Raw genomic sequence first — 26,395 nt, forward strand, 5'->3', positions numbered from 1 at the left:
GACGCGTATTGGACACGATGGCGCACCTGCTGGCCAAAAATGTTGGCCAATCGGTCGAGAATGCTGGCCGAATCTTTGGCCGGCATCTCGACGGAAGAAGAAGAAGAATTAGTAGTTCCACCGCCGGATTGTTGCTGGAAGTTGACCATCTCTTGCCAAATAGCCGCGCTGGCCCCCACGTGACTCATGGGCTGCATTTTATAGGAGTGGCCCTTGAAGACAAAGGGCCGGCAACAGTCACTGTGAAACAACATGAGCGGACGCTCTTCCGCACCTTCCGGCTGCTGGTAGAAATATCGTTTGCGCAACGGCCACAAATCGGAATCAGAAGTCAGGATGAAATCGGACGGCCCGCCTGGATATCCGTCCAGGTTGGCCGTGAAAATCCTGGCCGTCTGACTCAACATGACGCGGTTGTCCACTTTGGCCGGCAGGAATAAAACGGTGGCAGCTTTCAGTGTCTCCAACGTGTCCAGGACGTGGGCCAGGACGGGATTGTAAAGCCACTCGCGTCGATGGCCGATGATGAGGACGAGGCTCTCGTATCCGATCCTCCGCCAGGCCAGCACCGTCAACGGCAGGTAAAAGGCGTAGTCGTATTGGCGTTGCTGCTGATTGCTGCCGTTATATTTCTCATCCGGCGTGGCGCAACTGTAAACGGCAAAGCGTCGCCGTCGTCGCTGATTGATGACTAAAGATGGCGTCGTCGTCGTCGTGGTCGTCGTGGTGGTCGACGGCCGAGTCACATTATTAACCTCAACACTGGACGAAATGTATTCCCCAATCGAGTTCGACACTGGTGGAGGCGTCCGGCTGCTGTTGCTGTACAATGCTAGTAAAACGAGGGTCACAGCCAAGACGGAAACGGCCAGTCTCTTCAAGACCCACTGATGACGCAACATGTTTTAATTTGATGATTGGCAATAGACAGCCAGCGCTTAATAAATACACGACAGCACAACAGTTCACTGATTGTCCGATTGACTTGGATGAAATGAATCGAATATTCTACGGAGCTGCTGCTGCTGCTGCTGCGGTCATCCGGCCCCGTGATGATGGGAGGACCAACAGTTGGCAATACATTAGACAAGCCAACGCTCGTGCGGCGGTATTTCGTCTCGACATCAGCTCATGTCGTGTACATAGTAAAGACGTGATATCGAGTGCAGTGTCCTCGATTGACCCGAGTCCAGCCAATATCATCAGCAAGCCAAACTACATGTTAGTTACTACTCATACAAGGATACAATTCCACCTTTATTAGACATATGCCATCAAATCAATTCTGATTGAAGCCAAATCAAACTATTACTGCGATGCAGCAGACCACCCCCTACTGTTCCAACGTTATTGATTGCATTCAGGATTCTTGTATAAGGCTAGACAGATCAGCCGGTTTCAAAGTTGGATGGCGTTATTTTAACATTATGAGAGAACTAAGTAGAGTTTGATAACCAGTTTTGGGTGCAGCAGTGGAAGGCCGAACGATGAACTCGACGACGTTTGGCCAGGGATTGTCGTTGGTTAAAAAACGAGCCGGTTCTTTCTATCGTTCCGTTTACATTTTTCCATTTCCACATTCCAACTTCTTCTTTTTGATTTTTGATTTGTTTTTTTTTTTTTTTGTTTTTTAATTTCTTTAGCAGCCAACAGTTTCAGACTTTAGATACATCATGGACAAGTTAAAGTGTGAGTTTTAGAAAATCTAACCTCTAATGTTAGTATATAACTTGATGTATGTTGCAAGATGAAATGTATGACGAGACGCGGATATGGAAATCAGCAATAGTTCCATTGTGGACGGACGTCGATGGGCCGGCACGCCTTAGGGCAAGGACTTTGGACCGTTTGATTCTTCTGTTGGATTCCGCCGACAAAAGTCAATTGGCGATTCCTCTGCGTCGGGAACGGCCGGGAGCCTTTGAATTTCTGGCAGCAGTAGCTGTCGTGGGCCATCTGATATAGATAAAATCAATTTGTACTTGTTATAGATAGACTTGTAACTGTAATAGAGGATTCATTACGTGGCTAGATTTGGCGATGGGCCAAATGCGTTTCGTCAAGAGTCTCTGGTCAAAGTTGTACTGATTGACGTGTTTCTCTTGGCTGAAAAGCCGCTCAAAGGCTTTGGTGATTTGCCGGCGTCGGTTGCTGTCGCCGGCCAATTTGACACCCCACAAACCTATGCCCGCCAATAATCAAAATAATAAGTCAAGATACAGCAGACCATAGAATACAAATAGACAACTATATACAGACCTCCGAGCATGAAAATGCAGTGAGCCGGATGGTCCCTCATCATGTGGAAGGTTTGGTTGCTGGCCAGCCACTGGACCACGGCGTCCCGCTCACGAGGTAAAATCACGCTGTCGGCGTCTCTCGACATGAACGTGTCCACCAGCCCGTCCAGCACCGGCAACTGTAATAACAATATATTATAGATGTGTGCATATATAGATGACGATGGAACTGAGGATCGGCAGGTAATTTGGCTGGATTTATTACCCAACGCCAAGTCATGGGGAAGATGAACTTGGCCTTTGCCATTTTGCGGTTGGCCACGATTTCCGTCACGTTGCACAAGTCGACGTGGTTGCCGGCCGAGCCGACGGCCTTCTCCAACATCTTCCACGACGAATTTTCATTCTCCTTCCTTGGCAAGTTGTGGTGGATCCTGACGATCCAGCCTATAAGATAATACACGATCCAGCATCCATTCAATTTGTCTATCAACAGCCATGGCGATGGGGGATGGGGATGATATAAGTACCTGGGTAGGCCAAGGCGATGTCTTTGAGGGTCTCGGCCAGCGGGGTTAAATAGCGGTCGGCCTTGTCCGTCTGCGAGAAATCGCCATAAATGGAATAGCCGATGACCTTTTGGTGGGGACCCCTCAAATCAGCTGACAAACTGCACGACGATTTAAACGACGACGACGACGGCTGGAGAGTTGCTGGTGCTGCTGGTTGGTCATCCTTGTGAAACTGCTGATTATTGCCAGGAGCAGGAGCAGGAGCAGGAGCAGGAGCAGGAGCAGGAGCAGGAGCCTGCTGGACTAGACTACTGGCACCGGCATCATCATTGCGCTGTGAAGAACGTGAAGTGTCGAATGACATAAGAGGTGTGCTATAGATATTCTACGTATACTACTACATGATGCATTTGAAGACTTACAAGTGCTGGAATTGAAGCCCCGGCTGGTGTTGGCTGTTGCTGCTGGTCGGTGGGTGGGGTCAGCAGGTGCGACGATTGACGGACCAGCAAGAGGTGATAATCGGTTCGATGTTGCTGCTGATGAAAGATCATCACATGAGAAGAAAAAAATGGAAAGAGAAAGAATGCCGCGGCGGCCGTGAAAAGAAACAAGCGAGTCCTGATGAACGCCAACCATCGCTGCGGCCTCAGTCCCCGACCGAGCAGCTGCACCCCATGGGAAAGGATCGCCAACAGTAACGTCATGCTGATGATGCTAGTCACTCAAATGTTCCACAACACAGCAACAATTCGCCAGCGTCGATGGCGATCAAGGTTTCACAATGTCGTCAAGATTGCTGGCGCAGGGCGTTCGCAATGATTGGAAAAGAGAAAAGGGACGGACCCAAAAAGGGCGGGCAATAACACCAACAACCAGCGCGCTGGATTAGACATTAGGGAACCTGTTTTTTTTTTACTTCTGGACTGTGTGGCCGGCGTCCAATCCCGAATGATTGCTACTGCATTAAAATATTACATTTACAACAATATTTGGCTTGTTATTTCAAGGTTGGCCCTTTTTTGGCTGGGCTGATGGCTGGGTTCATCGGCATCTTCCTGCTGCGTCTAGGCTCAAATTCAAACTCGATTTCAACAGCACAACTGATATAGGAAAAGATGGAAACCAATCGCAAAACTGCATCAGTTGTTGAGCTGAGAATGTGGCGCAATAATCAAGTCAGCAATCAGATTCATTCATTATTCTTATAACCAACAAACGTCAACTTTTTGTCTCTGAAACTTCTTCGACTTTGTAGTAGTTGTATTACACACGAATCAAACGGAATGTCAACTTTCTTCCGAATGCAAGGGCACGCATTTTTCAAATCGAATGGAGGGCCCACAGGTGGAGCTGGGCTCGCAGGTCTATAGTCTGGCCGGCAGATATCCGCCAGTCACCGGCTGCTGCTGGCGTGAGACACATCACTTGTTGTTTCTGGCCATCCTGTTGGCCAGTAATAATCGATACTGTTTGGTTTTTTTTTCTTCTTCAATCGTACACGAACAACAGAGAATAATGGAGACGACAAGTTTACTCTAGAGAAAATGGCACCATCGGCGCCGATGCTTTTTTTAGTTGCTGTAGTACTCTCCATTGGTTTGTTCCACACACTCATTTCCATCACATTCAAAGGACAAAGTGGAATATTCAAAAGCGCAGCAAAAAGAGACCCAACAGCTCAGCTAAATATTACGTAAGAACTTTTTAAAAATAATAATGCGCATTCTTCCTCATTTAAAAACAAAAATTGTGATTGACTGAATCAAATCAGGACGGAATCGCCAACGGAAAATGAATTGCCATTTTGCATGGGCAACCTTCTCGATAAGAAGCGACACTATTACGTTCAAGAGGCCAAAGGATCGTATTACGACAGCAGCCGTTTAATGACTAAATCGGGATCGTGTCGACTGATGAATTACACGACTGAGCGTCTAGTCGCCTGTCTCGACACCCTTCGTAATCGGCAACCGTTTAATGGGCCATTGCATTTGCTATTCATGGGAGATTCAAGAATTCGGCAACATTTTCTCAACTTTGTCAGGGTGAATAATAAATAAGAAAAGGGGAAAAAGTTAACTGATGAATGAATTTGAATTAGGTGATGCCAGATTACGACCTGATAATGCACCCAAGTAACGCTCCTCTACGTTTTCAACATGACATGGAAGTGACAAGTAAAATCCTTGGATTGCGACTCTCGTTTAAATGGCAGCCCTTTCTCAATGACAATGTCATCAAGTTGGTGCGTCAATGGGCAAATTCTACGCCAAGTGGAAGACCCTCTTTTATTTTGCTAAGTATACTATGCAATACGTCAAATCGGGGCCTTGTTTGGAATCTCTCTGTTTGGAATCACAGGTATGGCCCTGTGGCACATGTTGCGCGTACAACACCGCTATTACGAAGGAAAACTGACGGAACTGGCCCCGGTCTTGGCCCAACTGTCGAATGTCACTCGAGTCATTTGGCTCAATCAATATCCGACAATCGAATCCAACGGCGCAAATAATTCTACCAACACGCAGGTTCATTCGAGAAAGATAAACGGCTACAACACATACGTCAGGCGCATTCTACTCGAGTGAGTTTGGAATTTTAAAGTTAAAATTCATAGTTCATAATTACAACTGCTGTGGTCGCAAATGCAGGAATCAAAAGGGCAGCAGGAGCAATGTGCACATTTGGGATTCAGGGAATCGACTGGTCGAGGAATACGTCCGCAGTTGCGACCTATTCAAGCGCTACGAGAGGCAGAAAATTACTCGTAGCTTATTGAAAATGAAATTCTGCTCTAGCGCTTATCGAAATTGCCAAGACTCTGTGCACACGGGCTATTCGGCTCTCTCGCAAATCACTCAGCTCTTGTTCAACGACATTTGCAGTGCGACTCGATTGACGAAATAAATTCCCTACAAGTACGTACATTCATTTGTGACTGAGCATGCTGTCTCAGGAATACATGAGCCGAGCCCGAAGGCATAAAACAATGACCCTGCACCGGTTTTCTACCCCCGTACATCTACCTGATGCTGCTGCTGTTGGTTGTTGTGACATAAAAGTTGCGAGTCGCAGCAGGCGATGACCGATGATTTGAAGCCCAGTCTCATTTGATATTCTAATCTACAAGTCAACATTTCCTTTTCGGTGCAGCTATAGCTGATGCTGGTTGTTGCTAGTCTTGGTTGTATGGCCTTGCAAGTCTCAAATGACCTCACGTTCACAAGTTGGCCAACAAGTTATTGGGACACGCCCCGGTCGTCCAATCACGAAATCGAATTCGCCCATCCCATCAATATTTGCCGCAGTTTCGCTCAATGGCCCCAGAGGGCATGAGCAGGCATTAGACAAAATAGGACATTGAACGAGAATATATATATTTCCAATTTCGGGCAGAATTTTGAATTTGCCGGTATCCCGAGTCAACGACCGGCCGCACGTGCATCAGTCAACAGGTTCGTCCTGTCGGAGACGCGGTTGGCGTGCGGTTTGGCTGGCCCACGGCCAAGGTCATTTTTTCCCGCATTTGTTTATAATTCTGGTTATTCGAATCAATTCAGCGGATGGGCGGAGTTTCGCCATCGGACAAAGGGCGAGTCCATAAGAGAAAAGCTCAAACGCATTCGACCGTTGCCAATGAATATAGCGCAGCTGATCACGCGCATCCGCCCACCGTCTTCCACTAGACGCACTTGAACCCATCAGCAGTCGCCATCGTGAAATCAAAGGGTTTGATGGCCGTCATCATCATCTGCAGTCTATAGGACAAACGCCAAAAGTTGAGTTTCGTTATTATTCACCGCCTTAATAATAATCGTGATTGTCGTGATGATGCAATTGAGGCCTCACCACTAAAGTCTGGCCTCAGTCTGTGACATGGAAGTGATTAAAAAAGTGTCACAACTTGAATCGAAAATGTTCAACGTCAATCGCCGTGCAATCGCTTCTTTGATCGCCTTGGTTTTCCTTTTCATCGAGTGGACATTTTTTGACGGCCATCACGTCAGACCGAATCTTCCAAACCATTCGACGTTGCAACCAGCACTCTCGAATCAACAGCAACAACCCCAGCAACTCTATCACCTGATTGACAATTATTCAAAGGATCAACTGCCATTGCCGTTGGCCAATCAGGACGATGAACCGCCAAAATTCAAAAGGATCCTCTTCTGGAATACGGTGAGCCTCATTCGATAATAACTATTTTCATTCATATCATCAATCGATATTATTATTTGTACATGATATGAAAATCAAGTTCAAAAAAGAAAAGAATTACGGGGTGGGGCTCGGTCGGGATGCCTTGCGCCAATGGGGCTGTCCCGTTTGGCAGTGCGAAACGTCAGACAACCGGACCGACGTCCAGAATTACGACGCCATCGTCTTTCATCTTCGCACGTGGAACCAAAAAGATTTACCGAAGCGTCGCTCGCCTCACCAGCGCTACGTTTTCTTTAGTATCGAGTCGCCGGCCTGGGCCGCCTACAGAGTCGCCCGTATGGCCAATTTCTTCAACTGGACCATGACGTACCGATGGGACTCGGACATGATTTACCCTTACGGCTACATTGCGCCAACGGGAAACGTCCCCCTTCATCCCACTCCAAATCAAATGAAGAACCTTTTGTTAGCGTCTAATGACACCACCAAAGTTAATTACGCCCAGGGAAAAACGAAAATGGCCGCCTGGTTCGTGTCAAACTGCCAAGCAGTCGTCAGCAGCCGAAACGAAATGGTCAAAAAACTGCAAAAGTACATGACAATCGACGTGTACGGCAACTGCGGGAACATGACGTGCCCCAAGAAACGTGATAATTCGTTCGTGTCGAGCGACGAGTGCCGGGACATGGTGGCCGACAATTACAAATTCTATTTCGCCCTGGAGAATTCCCTCTGCCGCCATTACGTCACCGAAAAGTATGTGGACATTTAATTATTTTGCATCTCTTGTTTAATACCCAATTTCCTATTACTCGTGTGTTGTCTAATAGATTTTTCGACAACATGCGCCGCCCGATCCTGCCCGTCGTTTTCGGCCTCCACGACGACCACGAAAAACTGGCACCGCCGCATTCCTTCATCAACGCCGCCAAATTCAAATCAATGAAAGCCCTGGCCGATTATTTGATCCTCCTGGACAAGAACGACACGCTGTACAACGAGTACTTTTGGTGGAAGCCTCACTTCCGGGTGCGGGACAGCCAGCGGGACAAGAACCTGGGCATGTGCCACCTGTGCGCCGCCCTCCACGACTCAACTCGCCCACCCCAAATCTATGCCGATTTAACCGACTGGTGGGAAACCAAATCCGATTGCGTTTTCTCGCCCGCCATCTTGTGATATACCCTTGCTCGACGTGCTGGGATCACCTATTATGATCCTAATAACTCCCTTCAACAAGAGACTTGTTCTGTTAATAAATTCAGCTGTCGATATAAATACGAAGAAAAAGTGGCTTCAATGTTTTAAGTTATCGAGTTGGAACGAAAGTCTAAACGAGGAAGTTACTCTTCTAAAAAACAAAATAAATCTAGTTGCACTTTACTTGGAATTAACTCATGGCCCATGAGTAATAACCCAATACCGTTGATTGTTTATATTACCCACTAGCAAAGTTGTGAAATACAAAACTGAGCCTGATCTCCAGTACAAACAAGGCGCTATTTAACGAAACCTTTTTGAGTCAACAAAAACGGCAAAAAAAAAACGGCTAACCGCCTATTAGTGCAGGAATAATTCGTACTATTACTACTACTATTCGTCACGATTGATAATCGACAGCAACAGTCAAAAAAAGGAAGAATAGAGATCAATGTTGTCCTACCTTTCTGCCTGGGAAATACGGTCAGGCATCCACAGCAGGTGCTCTCCATCCGTAAGTTGAATCCACCAGGCCATGATCTGCATAAGGGGCGTCCTCGTGAGTATCTCCACCCACACACACATGGGTGTACACGAGGGCATTACAAGAAGGGGGAGTCCACTGTTTTATCTAAAATGAAGTGAAAAAAAATGAGTTACGCAAACTAAGTAAAGAAACAAAACACAGTAAAAGTTGATAACGAGACAGTAGGTAAACCCCAATTGTTAGTCAGCAGGAGAAGGTACATGGTTTTACGTGTGAAACATCTGATTGCATAATTAGAAATATCTAGTAGTTTACGAGTTGATAAAAGTAATGTAAATCATTTACCTAGGCAGAGATGCTGAGACTGTTGCTGGTGATGAGTCAACACCCAGCAAAACTGGCATATCCTGTTGTAACGGTGGTGGGTTCTGGCCTCCAATCTGCAAAAAGGAGAAGGTTAATATAATGAGAACAAACTGCCATGAATTCGACAGGGGGTTTACATGACAATTGCTTTAGTCAGGAACTATAATAACATTCTGAAATTTGGTAACAGGTTTCTATTCAAGCTCCCTATAATCATTCTATTTGTCTTCTTAGTTACCTAGAACTCGGCATGGTATTGAGCGATTCTATAAAACGAGAGCCAGTCCAACACACCAGAGTGTTGAAATGACGACCACATTTTCGTAATTTTAATTGTTCTACTGTTTTTTCGTGCAGCCACGTTTCCACAACCGTATCTCTTTCCGTTTTCTTTGTTCTCTTTTTCGAAAACACAAAGAAAGCAGACGACACTAATATTCTAATTAGCCCCAAACTAAAGATATCGATATAAATAATTAAAAATCGATACAAGTTCATCTCGAAACAAAAAAATCCAATACAACAAATCAAAGTATCAAACCGGAAATAAAATATAGAGATACGATAGAAACTCGTGATAACCTTCGCCAAATAATTTCATCCGCCATGGGTAGCCTACTGCAGATATTATAGAATCACACATTGAATCAGAAAACCGGGCCGATACGACAACATTTATTATTTCCATAATGCAGCAAAAAAAAAGAAATTTTCGATGGCAATCGGTTGGAATTCCACATCATGAACCGAGATTATATAACATAACTTGTATAAATGGTGGGACGTCACGACCCGGGTCTCATCGTCACGGGTGAATGTCGACGATTACGTGGGTGTAGAGCGGCTTGAGCTGCCGATCTAGTCTCTTGTACACGAGAGTGGCCAATCCGCCGTCAGCCTTGATGTATCCGGTCGACGCTTGTTTGAGCAGCCGCTTGCGATCCGGATTGGGCTTGGCTTTCCGATGGGACAGCGACTTGTATCTGGTCAAAGGAATAAAGAGCGACGGCGGCTGCTGGCCGTCAAAGGCCCTAGTCACCGTCATGTTGTGGGACTTGACCCGGTTGTAAAGCTCATCATCCTCGCCGCCCCAGCCCCAGAAGGCGTTGGAATAGCCGCCGAGGGTCCGGAAGTCGTTGGCCGACAGGGCCGTCACGCCACCGAAATGATTTCTCGCCGTCGGTCTAGAAATAATAATCATCAAGTGTCAAATCACTCGATTTAAATTCAAATTCAATGTTACGTCATACTATACTTGTAATGGTTCAAGTAGTCGATGGAGAAGGACATTTGCCGAGGCCGGCCGTCTTGCGGGCAGGTGTAAGGATTGGCGTCGTTCTCCGGCAGCAAATCCACGTCGTGAAAGATGACACATTGGAATTTCTCCATTAACAGCTGGGCCTCGTTGAAGCCAATGTTCATCAGCATTCCGCGGTTGAAAGGCGAATTACCGTCTGCCATGACACATTCAAAAGTTGAAAATTATAGCGAAAATGATTGAAATAAAAGCAAAGAATTTAAATTGATTAATTTATAGTACTGTCGGATTGCTCGACGACGATGATGATGTAGCTGAGCTGCTGCCTCTGCAGGAACGGGTGCATGTAGCGCAGGAAAACGGCCAAATGGTCGGCCCGGTTGCGATAAGGAACGACGATGGCGATGTGGTTTCGTGACTGGCACTCGGCCGGTTCGTATTTCCCGCCATCTCTGACACGGTCGATTTTAATAACCGATTTTTGATGTTGCTGGTTCTTTCGGAAGACGTCCATTGCCAACGACGAGATGTTTGTCCAGCCAACTGTGATGAAATGATGAATTAGATATAGATCAATTTGAATATAGCCTATATAGACGAAAATATGTAAATCCACTCTATTTCTCACTCAGTTTAGGCGATGGAATGGGACACCATTCACGGGCGGGATCGGCAGGATCCAACAACGACGAGATGAACGGCTGTTTAGCATGGCGGCTGTTTAGGAAAAGGACGTAAAACGATGCGACAACAATTATGATCCAGCAGGTTTTAATGGCGACTCGTAGACCGTGGGAGACGGTGACGACGCAACAGGCCATCGTCGTTGGCCGTTCTCAATTGTTTCAAGTCCCATCTCCAAGTGAACGGTGCACCATGTATTTGTTATTCGCCGCTTTTATTCCGTCTTATGGCAGTAGTGTCGCTAAGAAATCAAGGACGCCCAGCCATCAATAAATAAAGGTCCGTCCAGCACACACATCCGATCGAGATCCTGATTATTTTCAGTGTCGCTTATTATTCTTCCTAAATAAAACCGAAATTGAATTGCATTAAATTTTTTTCTAATCGAAATCTTATTACATTGAATGTTGCACGTCGATGACCTATAGGAGTCAATGTCCGAGCGAGATGACGACGCCAATCTAATGAAAAACGAAACAGACTAAAACCGGTTAGTCAACCATCAGTTTATTCCGCCCATCCAACAGTTGGATCGTGAATGTTTTCCGTACTTGAGTTAACACAGTAGTGCTTGGTATTTTGCTGCATTGGAACCATAGGGCAGGGCAGCAGTTTTCATTTGCATATTCAAGAGTTCATCGGCTCGCCAATAATCTCAGACTTGTTTCTTTCTTTTTACTTTTGAAGGTTTTCCCCCACCACTTGGATTGGCACGATAGGACAGCAGCACTGCTGCGCAACAGCTGGGCAGAACTCGTAGTGGATGGACTCGAGTCGACTGGTTCAATTACTGCAGTTGTTGTAATAAAATACGCCACGAAATTAGTTCCATCAAACATGTCGAGATTGGTTGTGTCGAGATTTTGCTTCCGTCAAATTGTTTTCTGCTGTTTTTTGTGTGTCGTGTCGCTCCTATTGTTCCTCAATCAGCCCGGCAATTTGAATAACTACGTGTCGGCCGTGTTAGCAGATCCGCCCAGGACGGAACTGATGGAAATCCAACAACTAGAGAGGCTGAATTTGTTACAGGAGAAATGCCGAATCACGACAGCGACCAATCATCAACCGAATAAGCGAAAAATAGCGGCCAATCCTGTCCGGTTCAAAATTGAGGATCGACATCGGGTCATGTACTGCGATGTTCCCAAAGTAAAAAGAATTCCAATTTTCATCAAGTGACTAATAAATAAAACTAAATCTGATTGACAATTTCTATTAGGTGGCCAGCACGAATCTGAAGGGACTCATGTTGATTCTATCGGGACAGGTGGAGACGGACGATTTGTCGTCCATCCCGAGATTGACCATCCACGAACAAAATCCAATGCGAATTTTGAACGCCAACAATTTGAACGACACGATGAAAAACGGACTGGGCAATTTCACCAAATTCATTTTCGTTCGCCATCCGTTCGAAAGGCTCGTCTCGGCCTACCGGGACAAATTGGCCGGCAACGACGCCTTTTACAAAAAGACCATCGGAAAACAAATCATCCGCAAATATCGTCAACATCCCAGTCAGCTTTCACTGGAAATGGGTAATGACGTCACTTTTCCCGAATTCGTCCGTTTCATCGTCGACGAGTGGAGAAACGGACGGAAACCGCTGGACGTTCATTGGCGGCCGGTCGTCGACCTTTGCCATCCGTGTGACATGCAATTCCATTTCATCGGGAAATTTGAAACGTTGAACCAAGACGTCAATTTACTGCTGGACAAATTGAACGAAACTGACCTGAGTCGAATCTTTGCGGGACAGCCGAATAAGCCGAAAACGACGTCGTCTCTGTGGAAGGAATCGATGAAAATGATCAGCCACCAACAGCTGAGTGATTTGAATCAAATGTTTGCCGACGATTTCCGGTTGTTCGGATACCCGCAATACACCGCAGAAAAATGATTCGCTTTGCTCATTCAAATTATTTGTGTAATTCGCATCTATTGATTCTAAATATAATACAGACTATATTAAAATTCAATCGACTGTGCTAAATAATCAAATCGTGATATGATAGTTAATATATCCGGCTGCTGATATTTGGTCGACTTCAAGGGCAGCCACTTATATAATAAAGCTAAAAAATACAATGAAAGAAAAAGTAGAAAATTGGTAGATTATTCGTGCTCTGGTTGGATACGACCTTGGCTGTAGCACTAACAACTCGACAGTCAACTTTTGACCATTGGAAAGTTCATTGTATGATAGTTTCACTCCTTTTTGATGCTATCGCCGACCGGTTTTCCTATTCAAAGGGACTGTAGATACTAACGTTTGAGACGAGTCTTTCATCGTCAACTGCAGTCATCACCAATGTGTACGTGTTTTCTGATGGTTGTCGACCTCCTCCCTCCCAAAAAGAAATTCAATTCAAATCCAGCAGCGCCCATTTAATAGCATCTCTCCTTTTACGTTCAACCCAACTCGCCAATTGTCGCCGAGGGCATCGGATGGAAAACCAGTTGGCCAGCTGCTGTTGATGCAATCAAACTCGATTCCTGCTTCGTGTTCGCCTTTTGTTTATTTGCAATTGAATTAGTCTGCACGGTGGAAGGTTTCCGCACGAGCTTCAACTGTTTCAGCATCAGTTGAATCCAATCAAATCAAAAGACATTTCATTTCATTGTGACCGTTTGCAACACAGCAGCGCTGGAATTGATTCGTTTTACCTACAAATTGGTGGTGCAAATGTGGATCTTGCAACAGCAGAAATGGCGCCAGCATCCGCTCGTATCCAGCGCCATTTCCTACATGCGCCGCTCATACGTTTTCTTCTGTTCCCTCTACTTTAGTTTCATCCTCACCGGATTCCTCATCAACATTGCCACAAGTTTGGACCAGTTTTCCGTTTCATCTCTCGTTCAATTTAAATGAAACGGTTTTTAATTATAGAAAAGTTATCAACATTTGCTAGCGATCCAGTAGGACAAATGGCTCCAGCATTCCGGATTGGAACAATTGGGGAACTCTGCGAATCAAATTCGCCGCTCACCGAAAAGACCATCATCTTTATCGAAACTTCCGGCGGGAATTGCCTGCGACCCCGCCAGGCCTGCGCCATCGAATCGGCCGCCAGGACCAATCCGGACATGAAGATCCGAGTCCACATGGCCACCAGTCCCCCACCCGGAAATCCGGAACTGGATGGCGGCTACGGACTCGATGAAAATTGCCAGTCGATGGACGTTTTAAATCGACTGGACAACGTCCAAATCATCCGCGAAGATTTGACGCGACATCTTCTAGGCACTCCGCTAGAGGCGCTGCTGCGCGGCGGTAAATTTGAAAAGAGCAAATTCAGTTTTCAACATTTGAGCGACGTCGTGCGGATCGCCATGCTCCACAAATCGGGCGGCATCTACCTGGACCTGGACGTCGTCGTCCTGCGCTCCCTCGGCTGCCTGAGGAACACGGCCGGCGAAGTCCGTTCGCCCGAATACAAGGCCGGCATCGAGAACGGCGTCTTGATTTTCGACAAGGGACACGAATTGCTCAATCAATACATGCGGCTGATGGAGCGGGAATACGACCCCCTGGGCAGGGAATCCATCGGACCACTCGCATTCATAAAAGCCGCCAGGGATTTTTGCGGATTTGACGTTTGCGAAGGCTGCAATTTCGGCCAACTGTGGGTCTGCCGTAACAACTGGAACCTTACCGTTCTGTACCCCGAGGCTTTCTACCCGATACCTTTTCGGAACAGGGAACGATTTTACGAGCCCAATTTCCCTCTGACTGAGCTGGACAACCTGCAGACGAGTTACATCGTTCACGTTTACGGAGCCGGGCACGGGGCCCAAGTGGCTCCGTCCAGCCTCTACGGTTTTCTGGCTCAACGTTTCTGTCCAGCCGTTTACGGGGCCAGTCATTCCAAATCTCGAAATAAACATAAATTCTAATCAGTCAAACGAGGAGGTGCTGCAGGTGTGGCGGCAGGTCCTACTTGGTTACTAAATTTTCTTGTTGCCCTTTGGTTGAAGTGTTTAAAGTTCAAATAAAGTTGTGAGGTACAGAAAACAAAAACAAGCCTGATCTGCAGTCGTTAGACAAATGAGATTTTTAGTGAACCCTAACTTAGAACAAACGGAGAGAGAAAACAGTTGCGGTCAATGGCCTAGCTCAGGAAAAAAACGTACTCCGTGACTACTACCAAAAACTGTCAAAAAGGAAGAATAAGGATCGATTTTGTCCTACCTTTTTGACTGGAGAATACACCCCGGCATCCGCAGTTGCTCCATCCATCCGCTGAAGAGTTGAATTAGACCAGACGGAATAGAAGAAAGGGGGTCCTGCTCGTTAATACAGCACCCACATTCCCATGGGCGTAGGTACACGTTGAAATTTAAAGAAAGGGGAGGAAAGAGAGTAAGTCAATTAACTTGTTGCACATTCGATTGCATTCCAATGCAGTGGGAGTTCTTTATCTAAATAAAAATAGAAAATGGGTTACGAATAAATATTAACAGAATAAAAAACAAGTCACGAAAAGTTGAAAATAGTAAACTAGGTAAACCTTAACTGTAAATAAATGGGAGAAGTAAAGGTTTACATGTAATGCACTGCATTGATGCAGGTAATGCAGCATTAAAATATCCAGCATGTCACACAGGTCAATAAATTAAAGTAAAGAAAATCATTACCCAAGCGATGAGATCCTGGAGATTGTTGCTGGTGACATGTTGACACCTGCACAATATTCTTGCATATTGTGTGGCTGGCTCTGGTCCCAAATCTGCAAATAAGAAAAAGATTACGCAGTACCAAACAAACTGCCATGCATCAACAGCAATCACATGATAAAAATGCTAGTCAAGAACTATAACATTTCACAAATTTGAAACATGTTCAACTCGTTTACAACTCCCACAATCTTCTTAGTTTTATTTACCCTCTTGAACTCTGTCTCTGACTTTTTCGAAATTTTACGAAAATAGACGACACTTTGTCGAATTTTCTTCTAGTTTAGTCAGCATGCTTATGCTTAAGATAAAACGATGTCGATAGAAATTAGAAATGATAAAAATCAAACTCCCCCCTCAAAATCCAAACCGGTTAAAAAATGATAAGGGAATAAGTTTTAATTGAAATCCAATACCATTTCTGTTTGAATGTTTGGTACATAATTTCCCGGTAAAAAGACCCACACCCTACCACACAATTAAAAAAACAAATTGATTCTTCGACTGCTCTCCCCCCACCCCACCCCACCCCAAAAAATCGACCCCTTCCCTCTTGGAAAGTTGGAAGCCAAGTTTGGTTTTATTCTATTTACTTAGCTTAAATTTATTTAGTTTTTTTTAACCCAATCATTTTTATGAGATATTTTTTTCAAGACAAATTTTATAAGAAAATTGATAAAAAATAATATCGCAATCTGGCAAATGCAAAACCGGGCCATCCTAGATTGCAGACTAATCATGTCCATGTCAACATGTCATGTCACAATTTATAGTGAACGACACGTGAGAACTGAAACGCCTTTTTTATTTTACCTATAAATTGAGAAAATGCTAGAAATCATCGATAAAACCCACAAGGAAATAATAGTATGTACTGTACGCTTCACAACTGACTTTCTACTATATTTTGGCAGGTATGTTTCAATGTTTGTCTCAATTTTTAAAACCAGAGCGTGAATTATTTCGTGATGTAAAAAAGCTGCCAGCTAGGCAGACTTGAGGTCTTTTTATTGTCAGAGGCCATAAGGCTGAGGCAACCGTGGTTGAATAGAAGAAAATGACAAAGGCATCATCCATGTGAACAAGTCACTTGGTGGTTCTCGTTGGTGAAGCGACTTGAACACTCAGAACTACGTTTAGTTTTTATCCAGTTTAAAAACTAGATTTAACTGAATTAATATTATCTATTTCTTGCTACTTTTATTTGAAAAACTCGAAATTTATATTCCATTTTAAAATAACGTTTTCGAAAAACCAGATGATTTAATTCAGTTTTATTTACAGTTTTGACGAGATTTGGAGAGTTGTGAACGAATCGTCGTTAGTTTTCTCAAAGTGGCTCAGTGATGCAGATTAATTTTATTTGAAATGTATTACAATAAGCTGACCTTGATGTATAGTTTTGATAGGCTCAGCTGCATGCCTGCATTGTTGATAAATGGATTGGATAAGAAACCGGTTAATGTGTTCTTTGGTAGGCAACTTTTCGACATGGAACTTTGAAAATGTAATGGGAAACGGAAAACCTGTTTTGCTCGTCGTCGCTTTCACACATTCTACTTTCCCGACAACGTTCATGGCCAACCCTACATACACACACATCAGTAGTCAGTAGGACATTGGTTGCCTATCAGGAGCGGATGCAACAGTTGGATTCGTCGAGGCAATAATGATGGGAAGACGGCCCGTTATTATTCTTGTCTGTTTGACACTCGTTTTGACTTTGGCGTACCTCATTGATTCACCAGCAGCAATTCCTTACTACCGAGGACTCGATTCCTACCATACAGCAGGTGAGATTCCAAATATATTTTATCCGCACTCAATAAGGGATCGGCCATCATATTCAACGTCATGTGTGTGGTGTCTATTCGTGAGAAAGTATTTGGATGTCGTCGTTTTTTGTGCTGTTGCAACAAGCCCTGCATCAGGATGATGGCCACTTCCTATGGACATCAAGTTAAATGATTGAACATCAAGTTCCTTATATTAATATTCTAACATCATATAATTTCCTCGTATATTTACTATTTATTTTAAAATTCACTTGGATTAATGATAGGAGACCCAGTGGCAACGTCAGGCAACACCAGGCGGATTTTGATCGTGTCGACTTGGCGGTCGGGATCGTCGTTCCTGGGCGAACTCATCGCCAGTTCGCCCGGCGTTTTCTATTCGTTCGAGCCAATGGCCAAACACGTCCCGTTCCTGTTCCGCTGCCACTTTCCCGACGACTACATCCGGTTCATCAACGGGACCAATCACGTGAAACTCAACCGGCGGATCTACGACGAGTGCCAATATTACAAGCGACCGTCCTTGTGCCACCAGCCGCAAATGCTGGCCCAGCTCTGCGCTTCATTTCCCGTCAATTTGATCAAGGCCGTCGAGTTGTCGGTCAAAGATCTCGTCGCCTTCACCACCAATTCGTCGTCGGCTCTTGCCGGCGATCCCGTGACGGACCGTTGGAAAATTATTTACCTGGTCCGCGATCCACGCGGCACCATGGCCTCCAGGGCCAAATTGAAGTGGTGCATGGCCAATCGGAATTGCCGGGAACCGGCTCGACTCTGTAGCCGCATCGAAGAAGATTTCGACTTGCTGGAAAAACATTTCACGGCCGGCCGGGATTACCTGCTCCTGAAATTCGAAGATTTGGCCGTCAACGTTCAATCGGAGACGGAGAAACTTTTCCGTTTCCTCCAACTGCCCGTCACGAACCTCACGACGGCCTTTCTCGACACCCACACGCAGTCGAATAATCAAACGGCCGAAAAGGATCCGTTTTCCACCGTTCGCAAATCGGACGCCGTGGCGTTCGGCTGGAAAAGGAAATTGTCGCCGAAACAAATCGCCAACATTACCGAGTCCTGCGCGCCACTTTTGAAAAAGATGGGCGTGATCGTTTAGCCAGCATAGTATAATACCTAATGTCTCAGCTTTCATTTCCTTTGGTGCAGCTTCACATCAATATCGTTCCGATTTTGTGCAGTGGCCAGGCATTTGTCAACCGGGCCAAATATAGTAGATATCCGGTTGAGGTTATTCATTGCCAATAAAAATTTAGCCCGTTGTTGAGCATTTCATTTTTAATTACAGCGAGTCGAGCCAAGCGGCAGGAACAGGTGCCAGGTGTCGTGTTGAGCTATCAACAACCAAAAGTTGTCGTGTGAATAGCAGCAGCTGTCCATTGGTCCGAGGTATAATCAATCCCCCAAACAAAAAATTGGTTCATCAAAAGTTGGGATGAGGTTGGGTCTTTCAAATGCGATGTGCCGGTGAAGGTAATCGACCCCTTGAATACGTTCAAACTCGTTTTTCATTCGGAAACTCGCTGCTGTCAACGGTGTAACCAGTTTTTAGACTTTGAGTCCAGTTTCCAACTGGAAAAATTTTTACGTAGTTTTCATTTCGGCTGCTAGGTGGTTCTGATTGGCAACTGTTGTTTAATTCTTTTTTTTAATTCAATTCAAACGAGTTGATGGTGGAACGAAAAACCTTAAAACCGGTTGGCTGTGACAAAAGAGTTCGCTGCCCGCCGATGGACTCTTTTGCCCAGCACCAGCACCAGCTTCATTCCCTTTTGTGGCCGATAACAAGAGGACGATGGTCAGAATTGATCTGCTGTTGCCTCTTCGTCCGAGTCGATTGACTTTCAATTTCAGGAGGATCGCCAGGATTAAAATGTTTCGTTTGGCTCATTGCATCCGGTTGTTTCTGTGCGCTGTCGTCATCATCTCCGTCGCTTCCGTCCTCTTCATCCATCACGGCAACTATTTAGACCAAGAAGAAATTGACATCAAATTGAGTAAGTTGATGATTTCTTAATTCAATTGGCTGAAATATTTAATTAAAAATATAAAATTCAAGGTCAATTCGCTCCGGGACAAATTGGCGAATTATGCCGGGAGGACGGCGGAGGAGAAAAGCGGATCATTTTTATCGAAACTTCCGGCGAAAAATGTTTGAGACCCCGTCAAGCCTGCGCTGTCGAGTCGGCGGCCAGGACCAATCCGGACATGAGCATCTACCTGTACATGGCGACGGAACGGCCTCCGGGCAATCCGGAAGCCGATAAAGGTGAAGGATTACAGCGCGACTGCAAAACGATGGAGGTGCTGGAATCGCTGGCCAACGTCTACGTCATGCGGAGTGACTTGCCCAAACATTTGGTCGACACTCCGCTGGAGTCGCTCTACTTTGGCGGCAAATTAAAAGGCAGCGACTACGCCTTCCAGCACCTGAGCGACGCCCTGCGTGTGGCTCTGCTCTACAAACACGGAGGCATCTACCTGGACCTGGACGTGGTGGTCCTGCGCTCTTTGCGCTGTTTGAGGAACACGGCCGGCCACACGTTCATCCTGGGCGAGTCATCGATCGAAAACGGATTCATGGCCTTTGATCGAGGCCACAAACTCCTGAAATTCTTTATGCGCTGGATGCAGCGGTCGTACAAGCCCAACGAGCGGTCCGTCATTGGTCCCAACGGGTTGAGCCGGGCCTTCCAGATGCTGTGCAACCATCCATCCAAAGTCATCAGCGATTCCGTCTACGATTTCAAGTGCCACGACGGGGTGGAAATTCGATTGCACAACAAGACGGCCTTCCATCCCATCACCTATTTCGAGCAGAATCGATTCTACGAGGAGAATTTCGACGAGGAGGAACTGGACACGTTCAGTCAGAGTTATTCGGTTCATGTGTACGGGTCGGGACACGGGGCCCATGTTCCCCAAACGAGTCTCTTTGCTTTCATGGCCAACCAGTTTTGCCCGTCGACCTATCAGTTTCACTTGCAGGGTCTCTACGTTTTCTAAATTTTTATGGATTTATCCCATTTCTAAATGTAAAGCATTCAAGTCTATTTTCTAAATAAATCGTGATGTTAATATTACTGCTTGTGTCTATAATTCTAATTCAGATTTGATGGAATAATCTAGGCAGTTGACAGAATAAAAATGAGGTTGACATTGACGTTTGGTGATTGCCAAAGGCTAAAAAACAGACCAGTTTGGCATTTCTAAGGGAATAATGTGGTGTAACAACAATTCGGTTGTCAATTGTTATTCAAGCACCAGATGGGTTGACATCATCCAGCGCCATTTATGAAATCGTAAGAGATTGGAATGCGCATCTGGCCCCGCTGGAAATTGTTCATCTCAAAGGCGTCGATAAAATCAAAAAAGAAAAGGCCCTAAACAAGACACAAGTGCAACAACCTCCCCCCAAAAAATAATTACACAACGACAGTTGAAGATGGGAAAAAGGAGTGACGTGGCTCGCGTGTTGCCTAATAATTGCCCAGTCACACATGTAAATCGGTCGACTTGTAGTCTGATCTAAACAGCGCAATTCCTCATTCCTTGGCTGGTTCATTATAGGATTATTCGCTCCCCCCAACACCCTTGGAGCCAATGGACGGAAGCCAATGGAAATAATCAGATGATGAACCAACTCTGCAATTGGCTATTCCCATCATTTCCCATCAGCACGTTGTTTCTTTGGTCTATAACGATTTGAAAGTCAAATTCTAGATGAATCTATACGCATAATAATTGTATAGTTATCCGATGCCATGTCTAACTGTACCCAACGGCAATGAGAAGCCAACAAGTACTGCTGCATGTAATACGACATTAGACTGTATTACTGTGTACCTGTCGGCGTGAATGGGAGCGATGCTATCGCGTGACTTGCATAGCCAATTCCCGTTATCCTCTCATTGCTTATCCATGTTATATTGCTGCGGGGATATTGGAGGAGATGATGAGACAATCTGAAGAAGATAATTGCCATGTGCAATGTACCTATTATTATAGATCACATGCACCACGAGATGAGGTGTGCATATACAAAACGGAGGCGTCACAATAAACGAAAGGTGCAATCATCAGAAAATGAGGAAACAAATGTAGTAGTACACGTGTGAAACCGGCGATAGTTTGTGATGGATCGATGCGCTGAATGTGTCGAGCCGTTACGCAATGGCCAACAGTTGTCAGCCCCTACGGCACGGGTGGGGTTAATTTCAAAATGTGTTAACAACAACATCGGCTGAAGCTGCTCTTTTCTCGCACGCATTAATCAAGTTATTTATCATTGCGAAACAAGTTTAACCTCATCCACTTAACCTGCTGACGGACGGACAGCAGCAGGCGCCGGCCTTTTGCCATCATGTACATCCAAAATGGAAAATGATTGACGCTCTTCGCTTTATGATTATTACAAGGACCGGTTAAGGATGACTCATTGCCGGCCGGGCAGTTACATATTCATTTCTTTATCCATGTTTTTTTGGTCAAAAATTCCAATTAAACATTAACCGAAGAAAAGAAACAGGATTATTACAGAGGACCGGTTTCTGATTCGACACGAATCCTTTTGATTTTTAAAAATTTTTTCCCCATTTTTCCATTTTGATTAAAAGAATAAAAATGAATAGAAATCGTTTCCCATCAGCCCTCGTTGGAGAAAGTTGTCGTTTGTTGTCAAGGGCAACAGGTGTGTAATACAAAAAAGAAAATTAAAAACCAGTTTCTGATGGCTGATGGACCCGTGATGAAATCACAAAGCTAGTCTCTGTCTCTGTCTCGGCCGGTTTCTTGCCTTTTTTTCGTTTAGTTTTAGTTTAATCTTTTCTACCCGCACATCCAGGTGGATTGCATCTCCGTCCAGCAGCAACAGCCGCCGAGGTCGACGCGTCAATAGGTGAACATCGTCATGTTGAGGCGAATCAGTTTCAAGCAAGCCATTGCAGCAGCGGCCGGCTCCTATTACTGCCGGACATTTCTTTGGCCAATCTCACAGTCTCAGCAGCAATGGCGTTCGCTTTTATCCAGCGTCAATTGTTACATCCGGCCCTTGTTCTTTTTCTTATTTTCCTTCTACTTCACTTTCAGCCTCACCGCATCACTCGTCGTCAACATTGCCACAAGTTTGACTCACTTTTCCATCTCTCGTTTAGATTCCAAATTCATCTCTTCATTTCTATTAGGCCAATATTCACCAATTGCTAGTGATCCAGCAATGGCTCCTGCATTCCGGATTGGAACAATTGGGGAACTTTGCGAATCAAATTCGCCGCTCACCGAAAAGACCATCATCTTTATCGAAACTTCCGGCGGAAATTGCCTCCGTCCCCGCCAGGCCTGCGCCATCGAATCGGCCGCCAGGACCAATCCGGACATGAAGATCCGAGTCCACATGGCCACAAGACCCCCACCCGGATATCCGGAACTGGATGGCGGATACGGACTCGATGGAAATTGCCAGTCGATGGACGTTTTAAATCGACTGGACAACGTCCAAATCATCCGCGAAGATTTGACTCGACACTTTCTAGGAACTCCGCTAGAGGCGCTGCTGCGCGGCGGCAAATTTGAAAAGAGCAAATTCAGTTTTCAACACCTGAGCGACGTCGTGCGGATCGCCATGCTCCACAAATCGGGTGGCATCTACCTGGACCTGGACGTCGTCGTCCTGCGCTCCCTCGGCTGCCTGAGGAACACGGCCGGCGAAGTCCGTTCGCCCGAATACAAGGCCGGCATCGAGAACGGCGTCTTGATTTTCGACAAGGGACACGAATTGCTCAATCAATACATGCGGCTGATGGAGCGGGAATACGATCCCCTGGGCAGGGAATCCATCGGTCCACTCGCATTCCTAAAAGCCGCCAGCGAATTTTGCGGATTCGGCGGATGTGAGGGCTGCGATTTCGGCCATCGGTTCGACTGCGGCGACAACTGGAACCTTACCGTCTTGTACACCGAGGCTTTTTACCCGATCCCGTTTCGAAACAGGGAACGATTTTACGAGCCCAATTTCCCTTTGGTTGAGCTGGACAACTTCCAGACGAGTTACGTCGTTCACGTTTACGGAGCCGGGCACGGGGCCCAAGTGGCTCCGTCCAGCCTCTACGGTTTTCTGGCTCAACGTTTCTGTCCGGCCGTTTACTTGGCCAGTTATTCTACATCTCGTAATAAATTTGAATTTTAATGTACCGCAGAATTATTCAAACTTTCCATGTATTCCTTGTCATTGAAATTATTTTTCAAAAAATGCCTTTAAATTTCCCGCGATTTCTATCCTATTGAAAATTCCAATATCCGCGCCACGCAATTTAGCCAAAGAGTAATCAAACACCACATGACTGGGGGGGAAATGTAGACATACGCTTATTACAACACACAATAAATGTCATTTTAGATCAATGCTGTAATCATTATTCTTCTTTTCCATTTTTTGAATAAATTGGGCGGGACGAAAAATCAAAATCCCAGGGGGATGTTGGTCTCTTTGGTCAATTGCCAGACGGACGGGCAATACTGGCGGGCCAGTCGCGAGTAGAGCGAGTTGGGATGAACTTTGCGGCCCCAACTGGACAAGTAGACGTGAGTCAAATAGGCCCGTTCCATTTTCTGCAGGTCCAACCCGGGCCAGGTGGTCGCGTAGAAATGGCCCAGTTCGTAATGTCTCACTGGGAAAAATGAATCCGGATGGAAGAGCGTCAAATTGGAATTGTCCAGGCATCGATGCAATCCCGATTTGAAAAGCGGATCATTAATGTGGCAAAAGAGTTTAAAGGCTTTGCCAAAGGCCGGCGGGCCCAGGCTGACCCGTTTGTTGGGGTCGTACGTCTGCATCAAATAGCGGATGAGAAAAGACAAGAACGGATGATTAGCATCCATCACCATGATGCCATTCTCGATGTTGGGATGCTCTTCCAGGTAGGAGAATCCATTGCGGAGGCAATGGAGTGGCCGGAAGACGATATTGTCAAAGTCCAGGTAGTATCCGCCGTGTTGTTGCAACAACAACAGCCGAATGGCGTCGCTGATTTGGACCACCGACCAGTGACTCGAGTGGAAATTGCCGCTGGCTACCAACGGCCGGAAGAGACTGTCGGCCAGCACTTGCGTGAAATTCTGCCGGACCATTTGGACGTTTGAGGAAAAGTCCTGGGCCAGCAGCATGTCGTTGAAGGCGCAGGATCGGACCCGACCGGGTCGTCGGAGTAGATCGTCCCATCCGGGCGGACCGATCCTGTGCGTGTTGAGATAAACTTTGACGTGCATGCCGGGATTGGCCCTGGCGGCCGATTCGACGCCGCAGGCTTGACGGGGAGTCAGACATTCACGTCCGGTACTTTCGATGAAATTAATTCGCTCCGTGTCCGCGCCTCCAGCGCCACCAGCGCCACCACCGGGTCGGAACGCTGACGGGCAAAGTGATTCGGGTCCAGGCACTTTGAATGGCCGACTGAGTGGCTCATTGGCAAACTGGACGGACCAATCGACCGACATCGAATCCTCTAGCAGCGATTCCATTCCTGATGTAACATATAGAATTAATTAAATATAATTGATTTAAAAAGGGATTCTTATAATATGTATACCTCTTAAGACGGCCAGGAGGAAGCCCAGGCAGATTCCCAGGGCCAGTTGAATGCGCCATCGAGGCACGTACCTGTTGCGATAGTAAAACGGAAAGTGTTGTTGGATCCTGTTGCAGCTGATGGTGACACTTTTGCTCAACTTCATTTCAATTTGGCGCAAGATGTCGGATCATCTGGACACTGATGGACTGGTGTTGTTGTGGTTGTTGTTGGTTCCACCACTGCTGGGCAGGAGCCAGAAAAACAAACGAGCGACGACGACAATTACAACCAGCAGTATCACAATGGGCTGGCCAACAAACTCGGAACTGGACACGTAGTAGCACACAACAACTGCTGATGCTGGCCCTGGAATTGTTTTGGTGATGGACGCCAGAGGCAGAGTTGAATTACTCACGGTCGAGTTATTCGGGAGGTAGTTGATGATTGGACAGCACCGAGACTCTCGTTATACAGTCAGTCTCCGCCCCCCTTTAATTCTTTTTATCATTTTTCTGTCCGTCTAATATTGCCGTCGGCCATTGAATTGAATCAACATGCAAATGAAGTTGTTGTTGTTACATTCAGAGTCAAAACCGGCTGCTGAGCACTGTGTGCACTTGTCAATCGACTGCGGTGAATAAGACACATTTCAACATCTCCTAACGGTTGCTGTGTACATGCGATGCTTGACTTGTATAGCATAAATCCAAAATGATTCGAGGTCAGGAGCAACAGCAGCATATGATTGGGAAAATGTCATTTCCTTGATTTGATGTTATTATTGCGTCTTTCTGGATGAGAAAAACAAAAAGGCTCAACTTGATTTTAAAAACGGGCTTTGCATCTAAATTAGGCATTGATTAAAGGCTACTTAATCGATACAACTTTTTAGGCTAAAACAAGTCGACTGGTTGTGTGTTGGCATCAAGACTCGCCTATAGTCATCCCGTGGAAGAGTGTGACTGACAAAATATTGAATGTCGAAATCCTTTTTGGTTTGTCTGAATTAAAGTGAATCGACTATATAGAAGGAAACCAGTTTGATTGTTTTATAATAGAATTTCTCCCCCAAAAAGTGTCTGTATTAGGAAGACTTTGGCTCGTCCTGGGAGGTAGCAGCAGCTTGCCCAACAGCACAACATTTTTATTAAGGACAGTTTAATACATAATACAGGCGGGCGCGGACATCGACTGATGCTGTCCGTCCAATAACTCGCTTCCGCTCCTTGATTTCTTTTTTGATTCTTGTCGCCGAAATCGCCAATTGAGCGACACATGTAACACGTGTCGTTTGTCACCGCAGACGAATTCTTTGTGCCGTCTCTCACGCCAATCATTCCCGATTGGCGGGAAAAACAAATCCGAAATCATTTGGAAAAATGGGTTTTATAGAAGTCATTTGATGTTAGTAGGCCATCAGCTATTAGAAAT

The 26,395-nt window shown here is 45.7% G+C and overlaps 8 protein-coding genes across 10 annotated transcripts; 5 read left to right on the plus strand and 3 right to left on the minus strand.

Moving 5' to 3' along the window:
* Nucleotides 1–1,238: 1,238 nt before the first annotated feature.
* LOC124198508 lies at nucleotides 1,239–4,143 on the minus strand. Its single transcript, XM_046594367.1, has 6 exons — nucleotides 3,175–4,143; nucleotides 2,771–3,086; nucleotides 2,506–2,687; nucleotides 2,260–2,419; nucleotides 2,025–2,182; nucleotides 1,239–1,956 (listed from the first exon to the last, which is right to left on the minus strand). Exons 1-6 carry the CDS (start codon nucleotides 3,457–3,459, stop codon nucleotides 1,780–1,782), a joined length of 1,278 nt encoding a protein of 425 aa, XP_046450323.1. The 5' UTR covers nucleotides 3,460–4,143; the 3' UTR covers nucleotides 1,239–1,779.
* Nucleotides 4,144–5,122: 979 nt separating this feature from the next.
* Nucleotides 5,123–15,659, minus strand: LOC124198510 (beta-1,4-galactosyltransferase 3-like). The gene is made up of 9 exons (XM_046594369.1): nucleotides 15,550–15,659; nucleotides 15,104–15,333; nucleotides 11,311–11,372; nucleotides 10,856–11,253; nucleotides 10,510–10,770; nucleotides 10,225–10,423; nucleotides 9,208–10,153; nucleotides 8,949–9,043; nucleotides 5,123–8,747 (listed from the first exon to the last, which is right to left on the minus strand). Exons 4-7 carry the CDS (start codon nucleotides 11,046–11,048, stop codon nucleotides 9,775–9,777), a joined length of 1,032 nt encoding a protein of 343 aa, XP_046450325.1. The 5' UTR covers nucleotides 11,049–11,253; nucleotides 11,311–11,372; nucleotides 15,104–15,333; nucleotides 15,550–15,659; the 3' UTR covers nucleotides 5,123–8,747; nucleotides 8,949–9,043; nucleotides 9,208–9,774.
* Nucleotides 6,632–8,395, plus strand: LOC124198505 (alpha-(1,3)-fucosyltransferase C-like). The gene is made up of 3 exons (XM_046594361.1): nucleotides 6,632–6,934; nucleotides 7,014–7,672; nucleotides 7,747–8,395. Exons 1-3 carry the CDS (start codon nucleotides 6,632–6,634, stop codon nucleotides 8,093–8,095), a joined length of 1,311 nt encoding a protein of 436 aa, XP_046450317.1. The 3' UTR covers nucleotides 8,096–8,395.
* On the plus strand, nucleotides 11,480–12,890 carry LOC124198511 (carbohydrate sulfotransferase 11-like). Its single transcript, XM_046594371.1, has 2 exons — nucleotides 11,480–12,060; nucleotides 12,131–12,890. Exons 1-2 carry the CDS (start codon nucleotides 11,749–11,751, stop codon nucleotides 12,809–12,811), a joined length of 993 nt encoding a protein of 330 aa, XP_046450327.1. The 5' UTR covers nucleotides 11,480–11,748; the 3' UTR covers nucleotides 12,812–12,890.
* Nucleotides 13,217–23,806, plus strand: LOC124198506 (lactosylceramide 4-alpha-galactosyltransferase-like). Of its 3 annotated transcripts, XM_046594365.1 has the most exons (3): nucleotides 13,427–13,739; nucleotides 13,802–14,583; nucleotides 23,359–23,806. In XM_046594365.1, the coding sequence occupies exons 1-3, from the start codon at nucleotides 13,598–13,600 to the stop codon at nucleotides 23,581–23,583; spliced, it is 1,149 nt and encodes a 382-aa protein (XP_046450321.1). In that variant the 5' UTR covers nucleotides 13,427–13,597; the 3' UTR covers nucleotides 23,584–23,806. The 3 variants fall into 3 exon arrangements, with proteins under 3 accessions (XP_046450320.1, XP_046450321.1, XP_046450319.1); XM_046594364.1 differs by lacking the exon at nucleotides 23,359–23,806 and having other exon boundaries at nucleotides 13,217–13,739; nucleotides 13,802–14,882; XM_046594363.1 differs by lacking the exons at nucleotides 13,427–13,739; nucleotides 13,802–14,583 and adding an exon at nucleotides 22,203–22,522 and having other exon boundaries at nucleotides 22,583–23,806.
* LOC124198512 (carbohydrate sulfotransferase 1-like) lies at nucleotides 16,321–18,661 on the plus strand. The gene is made up of 3 exons (XM_046594372.1): nucleotides 16,321–16,502; nucleotides 17,067–17,381; nucleotides 17,651–18,661. Exons 2-3 carry the CDS (start codon nucleotides 17,258–17,260, stop codon nucleotides 18,496–18,498), a joined length of 972 nt encoding a protein of 323 aa, XP_046450328.1. The 5' UTR covers nucleotides 16,321–16,502; nucleotides 17,067–17,257; the 3' UTR covers nucleotides 18,499–18,661.
* Nucleotides 18,766–20,482, plus strand: LOC124198509 (lactosylceramide 4-alpha-galactosyltransferase-like). Its single transcript, XM_046594368.1, has 2 exons — nucleotides 18,766–19,396; nucleotides 19,459–20,482. The coding sequence occupies exons 1-2, from the start codon at nucleotides 19,195–19,197 to the stop codon at nucleotides 20,403–20,405; spliced, it is 1,149 nt and encodes a 382-aa protein (XP_046450324.1). The 5' UTR covers nucleotides 18,766–19,194; the 3' UTR covers nucleotides 20,406–20,482.
* LOC124198507 (alpha-1,4-N-acetylglucosaminyltransferase-like) lies at nucleotides 23,643–25,923 on the minus strand. Its single transcript, XM_046594366.1, has 2 exons — nucleotides 24,983–25,923; nucleotides 23,643–24,916 (listed from the first exon to the last, which is right to left on the minus strand). The coding sequence occupies exons 1-2, from the start codon at nucleotides 25,125–25,127 to the stop codon at nucleotides 23,856–23,858; spliced, it is 1,206 nt and encodes a 401-aa protein (XP_046450322.1). The 5' UTR covers nucleotides 25,128–25,923; the 3' UTR covers nucleotides 23,643–23,855.
* Nucleotides 25,924–26,395: the final 472 nt, after the last annotated feature.

The sequence above is a fragment of the Daphnia pulex genome, chromosome 7, assembly GCF_021134715.1.
Source record: "Daphnia pulex isolate KAP4 chromosome 7, ASM2113471v1".
Taxonomy (NCBI): domain Eukaryota; kingdom Metazoa; phylum Arthropoda; class Branchiopoda; order Diplostraca; family Daphniidae; genus Daphnia; species Daphnia pulex.

Coding starts and splice junctions, on each gene's coding strand:
- LOC124198508 (XM_046594367.1), bottom strand. CDS start 3,459: ATGACGTTACTGTTGGCGATCCTTTCCCATGGGGTGCAGCTGCTCGGT. Junction 2,183..2,259: donor CTGCATTTTCATGCTCGGAG/GTCTGTATATAG, acceptor TGGCGGGCATAG/GTTTGTGGGGTGTCAAATTG. Junction 1,957..2,024: donor CCATCGCCAAATCTAGCCAC/GTAATGAATCCT, acceptor TATCTATATCAG/ATGGCCCACGACAGCTACTG.
- LOC124198505 (XM_046594361.1), top strand. CDS start 6,632: ATGGAAGTGATTAAAAAAGTGTCACAACTTGAATCGAAAATGTTCAAC. Junction 6,935..7,013: donor GGATCCTCTTCTGGAATACG/GTGAGCCTCATT, acceptor ATGAAAATCAAG/TTCAAAAAAGAAAAGAATTA. Junction 7,673..7,746: donor CGCCATTACGTCACCGAAAA/GTATGTGGACAT, acceptor GTTGTCTAATAG/ATTTTTCGACAACATGCGCC.
- LOC124198510 (XM_046594369.1), bottom strand. CDS start 11,048: ATGGCCTGTTGCGTCGTCACCGTCTCCCACGGTCTACGAGTCGCCATT. Junction 10,771..10,855: donor CATTCCATCGCCTAAACTGA/GTGAGAAATAGA, acceptor ATTTCATCACAG/TTGGCTGGACAAACATCTCG. Junction 10,424..10,509: donor CGTCGTCGAGCAATCCGACA/GTACTATAAATT, acceptor GTGTCATGGCAG/ACGGTAATTCGCCTTTCAAC.
- LOC124198511 (XM_046594371.1), top strand. CDS start 11,749: ATGTCGAGATTGGTTGTGTCGAGATTTTGCTTCCGTCAAATTGTTTTC. Junction 12,061..12,130: donor TGTACTGCGATGTTCCCAAA/GTAAAAAGAATT, acceptor AATTTCTATTAG/GTGGCCAGCACGAATCTGAA.
- LOC124198512 (XM_046594372.1), top strand. CDS start 17,258: ATGATGGGAAGACGGCCCGTTATTATTCTTGTCTGTTTGACACTCGTT. Junction 17,382..17,650: donor CGATTCCTACCATACAGCAG/GTGAGATTCCAA, acceptor GATTAATGATAG/GAGACCCAGTGGCAACGTCA.
- LOC124198509 (XM_046594368.1), top strand. CDS start 19,195: ATGGTCAGAATTGATCTGCTGTTGCCTCTTCGTCCGAGTCGATTGACT. Junction 19,397..19,458: donor AGAAATTGACATCAAATTGA/GTAAGTTGATGA, acceptor ATAAAATTCAAG/GTCAATTCGCTCCGGGACAA.
- LOC124198506 (XM_046594363.1), top strand. CDS start 22,309: ATGTTGAGGCGAATCAGTTTCAAGCAAGCCATTGCAGCAGCGGCCGGC. Junction 22,523..22,582: donor CGTCGTCAACATTGCCACAA/GTTTGACTCACT, acceptor CATTTCTATTAG/GCCAATATTCACCAATTGCT.
- LOC124198507 (XM_046594366.1), bottom strand. CDS start 25,127: ATGAAGTTGAGCAAAAGTGTCACCATCAGCTGCAACAGGATCCAACAA. Junction 24,917..24,982: donor CCTCCTGGCCGTCTTAAGAG/GTATACATATTA, acceptor ATGTTACATCAG/GAATGGAATCGCTGCTAGAG.